The 14,214-nt window shown below is 44.1% G+C and overlaps 1 protein-coding gene across 1 annotated transcript in view; it reads right to left on the bottom strand.

The window, feature by feature from the left end:
* Positions 1–14,214, bottom strand: part of CFAP221 (cilia and flagella associated protein 221) — an 85,062-nt gene that overhangs the window by 57,064 nt on the left and 13,784 nt on the right. Inside the window, exons 5-7 of the mRNA XM_083154312.1 lie at positions 10,904–10,999; positions 10,234–10,334; positions 5,532–5,635 (exon numbers count right to left, since the gene is read on the bottom strand). Coding sequence (XP_083010438.1) covers positions 5,532–5,635; positions 10,234–10,334; positions 10,904–10,999 — 301 coding nt within the window. The remainder of the gene's footprint in view (positions 1–5,531; positions 5,636–10,233; positions 10,335–10,903; positions 11,000–14,214) is intronic.

Raw genomic sequence — 14,214 nt, 5'->3', positions numbered from 1 at the left:
AGAATTACATTTTCTTTTTTTTTTTTTTTTTTATATATATTTTTTATGCATATAGGTAAGGGAGTGGGAACACCAAATGAAAAACAGTAAAAATCCGTGAAAAATTAATAGAGTGTTACAGCCTTGGTTTGAGATGATCTCAATATTGGGGTAATTTCCCCTGAGGCATTGATATAACCAGGCTGTGATTTATATAAAGTGACAAATTGTGCTGAAAATAATAATAAAGAAAAATATATTATAATAAATAATATAAACGTGAAAGATATATAAATGGTTAAAATTGGCGAAATATCGTTGTTATCAGGTGACAGTCACAAATGGGTTACCAAGGCTTATGGTCCTGTGGTAATTTACGACGCACTGTCTAAACTGTAGATTATTTCGGCAGAGCCAGAGGGGGAGATTGTTCAAATATAGGATGGCAGATAGAGAGTATAAAGTGATCTCCTGACTCTCAAACCATTCCTGCTTTCCGGCCGTGTGCCACTTGGGCAGTGAACGGACCGAATGAGGGGGTGTGGTATATTTTGAGATCAATTGGAGATCAGTGGAAGGAAGAAAAAATAGGGATCTGCTGTTGTAGCCTGGGTCCAGTATTACCCCTGTTAGAGTATCCAGCGCAGGAGGTCAATCTGTAGCCAGGTACAATGAGAGTCCCTTATATATGGAGATAAAGAAAACCCCTTGTGGGGAAAGATTGTTGATTTATATAGTACATATATCTCTTAACCACTATCCACAATTTATTCTATTGGCCAAATCCTATAAGCTATATTCAAAATTGCACTAATATGGTTGATCCTTTAATATAAATCAAAACTGTAGTCCATATCTGAAGCAAATCGCTGGCTAGTAAATATATGGAGATTAATTACACAGATAACGTATTATTAAACATAGTCACCACAGATGTTTAGACACAACTAGTTATTTTGGTACTATATATACAGAGTTGCATACCCTATATAGGTCCACCTGTGTGTCACAATGAATATGTATGTGTGTAGTAATTTCCTGCGATGTGCTCTTTAAAAATCAAGAAAGAGAGAGCTCTGCAGCCCCAAGCCAAATGTGGTATTATTAGCCCCAAAACAATACAAGGATAAGTAATTTGCTAATTGCACATAAGTATTAGTTGGGTGGCTCTTCTGTCACAGTCAATAATGATACTATGCAGTTCAATATAAGTGCAACAATCGCAAGAATCTAGCCATATCAGATTATATGGAGTAACATAACAAATGGATCACTTAGCGTGCACATCCTCTGGCTCCCATTTTCCAGCGTCAATCTAGCCCATCTGTGCCCGTCACCCGTCTCTGGACACGCGTTTCGCCTGAGCTTGTTCACCTGCATATGCTGTGAATCCAGCAGCGTGTTTTATACTGTTTATCTTTCGCGGGTGTCTAGTCCCCTCCTATTGCTGGACAGATGCGTTCGGCATTCTGACTATGTAACTGGCTGTCCCCGCTGTCAATCTCTTCCCCTGTTCACCCACTCCCTCCCCCTCCACGCTACGTGCGGCACTTGCACGTAGTACCTGAGATTTACCTCTATCGTGTGGTGCTTCATACGCATCACATCATTGTCAGTGGTCGGCGCATATAGTTGCCATGGTTGCCGTTAAGAGATTGACAGTGGGGACAGCCAGTTACATAGTCAGAATGCCGAACGCATCTGTCCAGCAATAGGAGGGGACTAGACACCCGCGAAAGATAAACAGTATAAAACACGCTGCTGGATTCACAGCATATGCAGGTGAACAAGCTCAGGCGAAATGCGCGTCCAGAGACGGGTGACGGGCACAGATGGGCTAGATTGACGCTGGAAAATGGGAGCCAGAGGATGTGCACGCTAAGTGATCCATTTGTTATGTTACTCCATATAATCTGATATGGCTAGATTCTTGCGATTGTTGCACTTATATTGAACTGCATAGTATCATTATTGACTGTGACAGAAGAGCCACCCAACTAATACTTATGTGCAATTAGCAAATTACTTATCCTTGTATTGTTTTGGGGCTAATAATACCACATTTGGCTTGGGGCTGCAGAGCTCTCTCTTTCTTGATTTTTAAAGAGCACATCGCAGGAAATTACTACACACATACATATTCATTGTGACGCACAGGTGGACCTATATAGGGTATGCAACTCTGTATATATAGTACCAAAATAACTAGTTGTGTCTAAACATCTGTGGTGACTATGTTTAATAATACGTTATCTGTGTAATTAATCTCCATATATTTACTAGCCAGCGATTTGCTTCAGATATGGACTACAGTTTTGATTTATATTAAAGGATCAACCATATTAGTGCAACTTTGAATATAGCTTATAGGATTTGGCCAATAGAATAAATTGTGGATAGTGGTTAAGAGATATATGTACTATATAAATCAACAATCTTTCCCCACAAGGGGTTTTCTTTATCTCCATATATAAGGGACTCTCATTGTACCTGGCTACAGATTGACCTCCTGCGCTGGATACTCTAACAGGGGTAATACTGGACCCAGGCTACAACAGCAGATCCCTATTTTTTCTTCCTTCCACTGATCTCCAATTGATCTCAAAATATACCACACCCCCTCATTCGGTCCGTTCACTGCCCAAGTGGCACACGGCCGGAAAGCAGGAATGGTTTGAGAGTCAGGAGATCACTTTATACTCTCTATCTGCCATCCTATATTTGAACAATCTCCCCCTCTGGCTCCGCCGAAATAATCTACAGTTTAGACAGTGCGTCGTAAATTACCACAGGACCATAAGCCTTGTTAACCCTGATAACAACGATATTTCGCCAATTTTAACCATTTATATATCTTTCACGTTTATATTATTTATTATAATATATTTTTCTTTATTATTATTTTCAGCACAATTTGTCACTTTATATAAATCACAGCCTGGTTATATCAATGCCTCAGGGGAAATTACCCCAATATTGAGATCATCTCAAACCAAGGCTGTAACACTCTATTAATTTTTCACGGATTTTTACTGTTTTTCATTTGGTGTTCCCACTCCCTTACCTATATGCATAAAATATATATAAAAAAAAAATGTAATTCTTGTAACATTCTTCTCATGTAGTAGTGACTTGTGTAGTGTCATGAGTAGGGGCTCTCATATGTAGATTTAAAAAAATCATAATAGATCATTTATAAGTTGTGCCCCAAAAAAAGAGTCATCTTTTTTCTTCCTTGAATACTATTATAAATCATATAAAGGTATCTTTCAAAACCAGTGGGTATCGTACCCGTACTCACGATGTGATGGCGGTGTAGACTCGTATCAAGGTATCTTTTCCAGATTCTTGTTCAAAAACAATGTATTTATTGATAAAAATACAATACAGAATAAAATTACGTTTTATTCTGTATTGTATTTTTATCAATAAATACATTGGGTACTTATGTAGTATCTGGGCTGCCGATTTTTTGATTGTATGCCTTAAGTTAAGGCATACAATCAGATGCGATGCGATGCGATATCGCATCGCATCGCATACGATGCGATGCGATGACCCGATTTTTCCATAGGATTCAATGTTAAAATGGACTGAGTCCATTTTAACATGAAATTCAATGGGAAAAAGGGGTCCTTTTCATACCCCTACTATCCAAGTGGGCATGGAGTTGGATATAAACCTGTGGCGAGCGTAGCGAGCCACCGAGCCCGAAGCGTGGCGAGCGAAGCGAGCCCCGCGAGGGGACGGTATTCTGTGTCCCCTCGCGGGGCTCGCTACGCTCGCCACGCTTCGGGCTCGGTGGCTCGCTACGCTCGCCACAGGTTTATGTCCAACTCCATGCCCACTTGGATAGTAGGGGTATGAAAAGGACCCCTTTTTCCCATTGAATTCCATGTTAAAATGGACTCAGTCCATTTTAACATTGAATCCTATGGAAAAATCGGGTCCATCGCATCGCATCGCATCGCATCGCATGCGATTTGGTCGGGTGCGATGCGATGCGATGGACCCGATTTCAAAATCGGCAGCCCAGTTACTACATAAGTACCATACATTGTTTTTGAACAAGAATCTGGAAAAGATACCTTGATACGAGTCTACACCGCCATCACATCGTGAGTACGGGTACGATACCCACTGGTTTTGAAAGATACCTTTATATGATTTATAATGTCTGATATTATGTAAGTGAGGTATGCATTGATTTCAAGCCTCGCAAACATAATATAAAAAGAATAAGACAACTACAGATACACAACCAGTGTTTTCTTTCTCTATTTCCATATACACATTTGGAAAATACATTTCGGAGTCTACTGACAGAGTCAACCGATCAGGAAACACAAAGAAATCACACTCAAACTCAAAGGAAGGGAAGTACTAATAATTTTTTATTAGTTCACGGTGGTGTCCTTATAAAAGGTAGCGCTATACTGTGGTATTCATAGATATACACTAATGGCATTCTCTGCTGTATTCTTACAGAGAATGTGCAAGAATATGTCTCAGCTGGCAGGACTGGTCTAATCTCAGCAACTGCATACAAAGACTCAATGCAATCACAGATCTTAAATGGGTCTTTATGAGTGACCCTATTGTAATGGGGGGGGGGAACGGCTGCATGGAGTCAGATGCTGTAGCCACCTTTGAGTGTTTGTCACCACTTCCTGGTACCGCCCCAAAAGGTCCCTTCCGTATAAATGTGCCATGTCCCATTGCATGGCATGGCTTGCTTCGCTCGCCAAGGTTCGGGGACGGGGCCTCGCTACGCTCGGCAATCTAACTCTATAGGAGAAATGCACTAAGCAGAACGGATAAAAATACGCCTATTTGTAGCCATATTTCTGACCATGTGGCGGAACTCTGGTGAATGATGTCATGACAGTGGGACTGTGCACTGTTACGGGCTTCACCGGAACTGCAGGAGTAGTTGTTCACATGTGATTTGCACTGGGTGATCGAGAATATGTTATTTAAGGGAAGACCTTTTTGTATGCTTTATTTCTGATGACGGTTTTGTGAATTAAAATCGAAACGTTTCACTTTGCTTAGTGTATTTCTCTTTTCTAAATCCAAGAGTGCCGCTACTTTCCTATGTCTATTTGAAATTACCTAAGAGGGCACCAGGCGTATTTATCCTTTAAAATCTGGCAGAAGTTTAAAATAAAAGATTCCCATTAGTATAGATGCAAATACAGTGGCTAGAAAATGTGATCTGATGTTACATGAAACTTAGATCACATTTTCTGACCAATTCATGCAAAAAATCCAGGTAATTCCAAATGGTATCACACAGTTTTCACCCTGCGACTGTATGGACATTTACATTTCCCCATCTCTATTTTAGGATTGACATATCTCGAGACAGACGTAAACTAAACAGAAAGACCCTTCCCATTACTTCCATTTGAAATGTTCACAGATAGCACTATAGTAACTGGGCACGATAAATCTTTTTTCCCGGACTTTGCATTACTCCCATTGGACCTATAAAACAGGACTGGTCTCATGACTCTCAGCAGCACAGGACTGGTCATGGCGATACATACCTGACACTGGAGCAATGTGGAAATCTTTATGAGGCTGTGTAGAAATGATGCAAAACTCAAAATCAATTGGGCAGCTGCAGCGTAAGGTGATAACATGCTGTGCACTGTGGTGAAAGACACAGAGATCATAAGTGTGCAGACACGTGTTCATTATGGGACCACATAATTCTATAATTGTACTTTACAAATTTCACTATCAAAACAATGTATCCTTCATATTTAAAATATATTTTTGTAAATTGCTGGAATAAATGACAAAAACTGGACCTTCTACATCAGTCTCAATTCCTCATTACCTGAGAAAAATGTATTTATTAACTCTGGGTTCTCTGGACTGATGCTGACGTGCGTTTCGCCTGTTGACAAAATCAAAGGCTAAATGGCTGCATGGCACCAGTTTCCTCCAACAAGCCCTGGTATCTGCCCAACTCCCTCTTGGCACAACTGATAAGGCTGTCGGACAGTCAGACTTATCAGTGGTGCCGAGATGGAGTTGGGCAGATACCTGGGCTTGTTGGAGGAAACTGGTGCAGATGTGACCGGTATAGCACCATGCAGCCGTTTTGCCTTTTATTATGTCAAAGGGCGAAACGCATGTCAGCATCAATCCATGAGTATGCAATTAGAATTTTTTGTCATAAAGTCTCCACTATCTCTTTTGATGTCCTTTTTAATACATGCTATACTATGGAGATTGAAGATTATAACAATCACACTTTTCTGTGCAATGTATTATCCTACTTATACTGCGTTTTGTCAAATACAAATTATATTATATTACATTTTTAATTTCAATTATTTATCATGTGTTTTCGATGGTGATTTAGTGAGTCCTGTTTAATAACAGAAAACACCATAACAAATGAACAAAGCGAGAAAGACTATATGCAGCAAATATATTTGGAATTAATTGATAGTTACGTGTTACCTGACACTTTGTTTATGACTTTAGCAATAATCACCCTGGAAAAGTCTGATTAGTTCTACAGTGTCTACAGACAGGCCGCTGACAGCAGAACCAAAGAGGGATTTACTGTTGTATCCTCTTTCCCCTCTTTCAAAAGGTCAGCTGCCAGCCTAAATCTCTCACTCTGTGGTCACCATCATAGGTACACAATCAGAGGCAAATACAGAACACAACTTTACACTATCCTATATTTCTTCTATATTGGACACATAAAACACGATTAAGAATTTTGTTGGATATTTGATTATTGTGATTATTATTATTACTTGGTTATATATTATGGGAGCTTTCCTCTTTATGAGTATTGATGCATTTTCATTTTACTGTTGCCAGGTGTGCTGACATCACCCGCCCCGCCCCTCGCCAAGTCTTCTCACATACACTGCCTGGCCCTTCCACAGTGATTTTTCATCAACTTGATTCACTAAACTTGGCTCCCATATGGGATAGGACGATGTTTAATAATAATATATCTAAACCTTCCTCGAGAACTGCACTATATAATAGTGAAAACTGCACAAAAATTGTGTCCAGCGGTTTCCAAGATTAGCGCGTTCAGACAGATGCGCTTCTGAGACTTTCTATTATATTATGTAAGGAGATTACAGTATATGTTTAATTGGTTTCCATTGAAAGTTATGCTAAATAATAGATTTTTTTATGGCAAGTGGACATTCATGGTTACCAAAGCAAACACATGTCTCTATTTACCGTGATAAATAATTACCACGGTTGTGTCTACAGTGATTGGAGCAGCGAATGCTGTTGAGATCTTACTGATAAATAGAGAAATGTATTTGGCTGTTGTCTTGGCAGCCTGAGCCTGGATAACTGAGTGAATTAAGCAGAAGCTATACCTGATGGGACTGACAGCTATGCAAGACTCTTAGATACCTGCACACCTAAGGATCTACTACAATACACGAGGAGCCTGATACGAGTCACACGCAATGGCAAGATTTTTCCTAAATGGGCGATATCTTTCAACTGCGCATTGTTCTAAAAAACGACTGCTTACCCTGCACTCTTTATAGATATGCTGATGATAGTATCCCCAAGCAACCATTACCATCAACACCTGTATGTTGACTTTAGGTAAAAAAAGGTGGACCTGGCAAAGATCAAAGGCCTCTGGTCACAATCGCATATAGTGCAATGAGACGGGCATCATGAAAGAATGTGGGTTGAAAGTGCAGACGTTCAAAACGAGTGGCGATGTTTCTCCTTCCGTTATCAAAGGTTGTGACCTATTTCCGTGACATGACGTTATTACCGTACACATCAACAAGTTGGTGATGAATATCAGCTGCTGGTGTCCCCCCTGCAGAAATCTGATCCCACTACGCTCCTTGATGTGTGACCATGTTTCCACCAACAGCAAAATCTTACACCTGATGTTAGGACATTATGGGCGTTATTTTATCTGGGATTTTATCTCAGGGCGTCCCGACAGTCGGAATCCTGGGCCGTTTTGGCCAAGCTCGACTGTAACTCAACAGTCAGAATTCAATATTCAGGAAATGAGAATTAAAATAATTAACTTAAAGCACCCAATACCAGTGCCTAGAGCTTTGTAACTCACACCCAGGGGTGTCACCTCATTGTGGGGAAAGAATAGGTTTCAAAAGTACTTTTTAGTCCGTTCTTGACATGGGATAACTTGGGAATTGGAATTTTGATTCCCACCAGGTATCTCCAAAATTGATAAATAGTTGTGGGACTGCCTAAAGAGAAGAGATCACCTTCTGTCCTACTAAACAAAGTCAAACTTGGAGAAGCCCATATATTGGGTGAAGCTAGTGTGCCCACAGGAGCTTGAAGACTGGTAGCCGGTAACACCTTGGTAGGAGGCACATCAGGCCTAGTGGCCAAAATCAGCAACTCACCAGCACCAGTGGCAAGGGATTTGGAGCAGATTGTTGCTGAGAAGCAACATCTCAGTGGGACTCTCCTCAGCAGTCTCCCTCTGTCCAAATGGGTAACCCTTAATTCATAACTCATCACTAGATCTATTATTGAAGGGCTCATTCTTTAGAAGCGGAAGGACTCTCAGAGTGTGGCTAGTTCTTTTGGCAAATCAGGTACAAGAAACGCAAACAAGGACCTATAAATTAGCCTGTAAAGTAGCCCATAGATCCACTTTGCAGCCTTTACCTCCCATCCACTTATCATCCATCTACACTCCAGGCGGAGTCTCCCATCACTGATAACTTGTGGCCTACCTATCTTACCCCTTATCCACTTATCATCTATCTACACTCCAGGCTGAGTCTCCCAGCAATTTGATAATTTTGCAGCCTGCCTATCTTACCCCTCATCCACTTATCATCCATCTACACTCCAGGTTGTGTCTCCCAGCACTTTGATGATTTTGCAGCCTGCCTACAGTATCTTACCTCCCATCCACTTATCATCTATCTACAATCTAGGCTGAGTCTCCCATCACTTTGATAACTTGTGGCCTGCCTATCTTACCCCTCATCCACTTATCGTCTATCTACACTCCAGGCTGAGTTTCCCATCACTTTTTTTTTTATATATATATATTTTCTTTATTTAAGCATGACATAGATGTACAATATAAATGTATTCTCTTTGTGCATAGGACAATATGTCTCCCATCACTTTTATAACTTAGCAGCCTGCGTCCCTTACTCCTCATCCATTTACTTACCCACAGTGATTCTCTATCTCCCTATCTACAGCCCTAATGAAGCTGGCTCTCTACACTCCTCTATTACTTCCCCCTACGGTCTCAGTCCCAGCAGACGTCATCTCCAAGCTATTACGCTGGTCCTGTCTGGCCTCTGACCCATCTCTAGCTGCTCGCTCCCGGACAATATTATCATTTTAATTAAACTAAAAATCCCTTAACATCTCCAACTTTCCACATTCAGAGCATCCTCATCACTTACATATAAGACGCCACAGTAACTGGGATCAATCTGGACTACCTGCTCCGGGTTCTGCTGTGAGACTATGTATTGCCTGCTCCATAGAACCAGAACCAGGATCCGGGGGCTCTCTTATCACCTACATGATGCATAACAGCACTGATTTGCTGTATGGACAGATGACAGACAGTAGATTGTATGCACTTACTGACAGTCTTGCTCAATATATAAACACATCAAACACTTCATTGCGTTACATACGGCACTTGTCAGTACATGGTCTCGGGCCAATGCTTCAAAGGAAACACACTCAGGACTCTATAAACAGTCCTTCCAGAGATAAAACAAATGGCTTCATCCTGTCCGAGAGACAGCGCTGGTCTCACAACTGGTATACTTAACACCTAAACGCATTGCTGCAGTCATGACACAACATCTGCTCCTCACTTCCCGGCCTGAGAAGTCTATTAAACAGACAGCAGTTTATCAGGCGGTGGTCTCATCCGAGACCATCCATGCTCCTATCAGTCAGTACTTCATGTTATTATCAGCGCTGAAATCTAATTTGTGTTCTAGAAGGAGAACGTTTGTGTAATCACAAGTAACCCAATCTCCTTCTGAGAGGATCTGTTTGCCGGTCCTCATAACAGTCCATTGTCTAAGGCTTTTAAGACTAGAATTTCCTCCGAAGCGCACATCCTGCCATTACCCGCTATTATATAGCGGCTCCCTGATACTTCGGTGCAACCCTCCCTCCCACACTGCGCAAACAGGAAAACACTAAACAGAAAAATCAATATTTGTCGTTCAATTTGATCCTGTGATAGATTGTGGAGCTCACCTCTGTCCGAGAGCAACATCAGATAAGGTTATGTGAGAGGGGAAGTCTGTCAGGTTTATGGCTGGATAAGCGTGCAGGGGCACCAGCAGAGTCTCGTCACCCTGGGAACAGAACCATTTGGGTCAGATAGAGTATAGACAGATGGTAGCCAGTATTCACAAGCCTGATGCATTTATACACAGCGGCCAACCGCCTACACGTCCGCCTTACTTCCCCAAGTATTTACGACATATCCCCCATGCACATGCCCAATACGTCTTCCATACACAGCCTATATATATATATATATACCCCATATATACCATATTTAAATATACACACACCATTCCCATTGCACATGCCCAATATGCAGGGCAGTAGAGAGCCAGTCTGGGCCTAGGTACTTTTCCGGGGGCATGGCTTAATTGTGGAAGGCGTGGCCATGCACCTTTAGAATAAAATATGCCGTACTTTAAGCACCTGCTTGGCCACACTGCAGCCCAACACAGAGCAGCGTGTGCTGGGTTGAGAAGAACTACTCCATTTGTCAGGTAACTGGTCCCACTAGTCCTGGTCCTGGGTAATTAGTAGCCTTCCAACCCCCCTCTCTTTGCCACTATGACCCCCATACATAGCCTATAAATACGCCATAGACCTGCCGTACAGCAACACTCCCTCCATGTAGTCTTACCTTGCAGTGAACACGAATACAATCGTAGTAATATCTCCATTCATCAGCAATGAATCGAACGTGGACAGTAATAGCCAGGCCCGGAACCAGTCTGTTCTGTAGGATGTAACATGAAAGGGTCAGGTCTGGCCTTGTATTCGGGATGTAAATACAATACAATTACACAAACACATGAGACAAATACATAAAGTCAGTTGGATTCTGCAATAGAAGAGGGTTATTATGTATATCCCGGTCACCGTCGTCATCGTTCTGTCTTACCGGAGGAAAACATTGATGTATAAACAGTCTCTGACACAGTCAGGACAAGCGCACTGCTATTCTAACCTGAGTATTATTATCCTTCATCTACTTCAGCCTGAAGTCAGTATTAGTCACCCAATGCTACAATATAGCGAAGCATTCATCTCCTCATTCATCTCCCCATTCATCTCCCCATTCATCATTTCATGTAAACCCCTATGTCACTTACAGATCCAGCATTACCCTCCTCCCTATCAGAGAAGCTGGCCACACACTAGACAACATTTGCCGATAACAATACATATGATACGACAAATGAAAATTGTTCAGTGTGTACACACTATGGGCCTGATTCAGTTTAGTTAGAAAAGCAAAAACAGCAAAGAACTGGGTAACACCATGCTGCACTGCAGGTGGGGCTGATGTAACATGCACCTGGGTAACACCATGCTGCACTGCAGGTGGGGCTGATGTAACATGCACCTGGGTAACACCATGCTGCACTGCAGGTGTGGCTGATGTAACATGCACCTGGGTAACACCATGCTGCACTGCAGGTGGGGCTGATGTAACATGCACCTGGGTAACACCATGCTGCACTGCAGGTGGGGCTGATGTAACATGCACCTGGGTAACACCATGCTGCACTGCAGGTGGGGCAGATGTAACATGTGCACCTGGGTAACACCATGCTGCACTGCAGGTGGGGCTGATGTAACATGCACCTTGGTAACACCATGCTGCACTGCAGGTGGGGGAGATGTAACATGCACCTTGGTAACACCATGCTGCACTGCAGGTGGGGCAGATGTAACATGTGCACTTGGGTAACACCATGCTGCACTGCAGGTGGGGCTGATGTAACATGCACCTGGGTAACACCATGCTGCACTGCAGGTGGGGGAGATGTAACATGCACCTTGGTAACACCATGCTGCACTGCAGGTGGGGCAGATGTAACATGTGCACTTGGGTAACACCATGCTGCACTGCAGGTGGGGCTGATGTAACATGCACCTGGGTAACACCATGCTGCACTGCAGGTCGGGCTGATGTAACATGCACCTGGGTAACACCATGCTGCACTGCAGGTGTGGCTGATGTAACATGCACCTGGGTAACACCATGCTGCACTGCAGGTGTGGCTGATGTACCATGCACCTGGGTAACACCATGCTGCACTGCAGGTGGGGCTGATGTAACATGCACCTGGGTAACACCATGCTGCACTGCAGGTGTGGCTGATGTAACATGCACCTGGGTAACACCATGCTGCACTGCAAGTGTGGCTGATGTACCATGCACCTGGGTAACACCATGCTGCACTGCAGGTGGGGCTGATGTAACATGCACCTGGGTAACACCATGCTGCACTGCAGGTGGGGCAGATGTAACATGTGCACCTGGGTAACACCATGCTGCACTGCAGGTGGGGCTGATGTAACATGCACCTTGGTAACACCATGCTGCACTGCAGGTGGGGGAGATGTAACATGTGCACCTTGGTAACACCATGCTGCACTGCAGGTGGGGCAGATGTAACATGTGCACTTGGGTAACACCATGCTGCACTGCAGGTGGGGCTGATGTAACATGCACCTGGGTAACACCATGCTGCACTGCAGGTGGGGCTGATGTAACATGCACCTGGGTAACACCATGCTGCACTGCAGGTGGGGCAGATGTAACATGCACCTTGGTAACACCATGCTGCACTGCAGGTGGGGCAGATGTAACATGTGCACCTGGGTAACACCATGCTGCACTGCAGGTGGGGCTAATGTAACATGTGCACCTGGGTAACACCATGCTGCACTGCAGGTGGGGCAGATGTAACATGCACCTGGGTAACACCATGCTGCACTGCAGGTGGGGCTGATGTAACATGTGCACCTGGGTAACACCATGCTGCGCTGCAGGTGGGGCAGATGTAACATGTGCACCTGGGTAACACCATGCTGCACTGCAGGTGGGGCTGATGTAACATGTGCACCTGGGTAACACCATGCTGCGCTGCAGGTGGGGCTGATGTAACATGCACCTGGGTAACACCATGCTGCACTGCAGGTGGGGCAGATGTAACATGCACCTTGGTAACACCATGCTGCACTGCAGGTGGGGCAGATGTAACATGTGCACCTGGGTAACACCATGCTGCACTGCAGGTGGGGCAGATGTAACATGTGCACCTGGGTAACACCATGCCGCACTGCAGGTGGGGCAGATGTAACATGTGCACCTGGGTAACACCATGCCGCGCTGCAGGTGGGGGAGATGTAACATGCACCTTGGTAACACCATGCTGCATTGCAGGTGGGGCAGATGTAACATGCACCTTGGTAACACCATGCTGCACTGCAGGTGGGGCAGATGTAACATGTGCACCTGGGTAACACCATGCTGCAGTGCAGGTGGGGCAGATGTAACATGCACCTGGGTAACACCATGCTGCACTGCAGGTGGGGCTGATGTAACATGCACCTGGGTAACACCATGCTGCACTGCAGGTGGGGCAGATGTAACATGCACCTTGGTAACACCATGCTGCACTGCAGGTGGGGCTGATTTAACATGCACCTGGGTAACACCATGCCGCAGTGCAGGTGGGGCAGATGTAACATGCACCTGGGTAACACCATGCTGTGCTGCAGGTGGGGCAGATGTAACATGCACCTGGGTAACACCATGCCGCAGTGCAGGTGGGGCAGATGTAACATGCACCTGGGTAACACCATGCTGCACTGCAGGTGGGGCAGATGCAACATGCACCGGGGTAACACCATGCTGCACTGCAGGTGGGGCTGATGTAACATGTGCACCTGGGTAACACCATGCCGCGCTGCAGGTGGGGCTGATGTAACATGCACCTGGGTAACACCATGCCGCAGTGCAGGTGGGGCAGATGTAACATGCACCTGGGTAACACCATGCTGCACAGCAGGTGGGGCTGATGTAAACATGCACCTTGGTAACACCATGCTGCACTGCAGGTGGGGCAGATGTAACATGCACCTGGGTAACACCATGCTGCACTGCAGGTGGGGCTGATGTAAACATGCACCTTGGTA

Source organism: Crinia signifera, chromosome 7 (genome assembly GCF_055691185.1).
Source record: "Crinia signifera chromosome 7, ASM5569118v1, whole genome shotgun sequence".
In the NCBI taxonomy this organism is placed as follows: Eukaryota; Metazoa; Chordata; class Amphibia; order Anura; family Myobatrachidae; genus Crinia; species Crinia signifera.
This window is presented reverse-complemented; position numbering and strand designations above follow the sequence as displayed.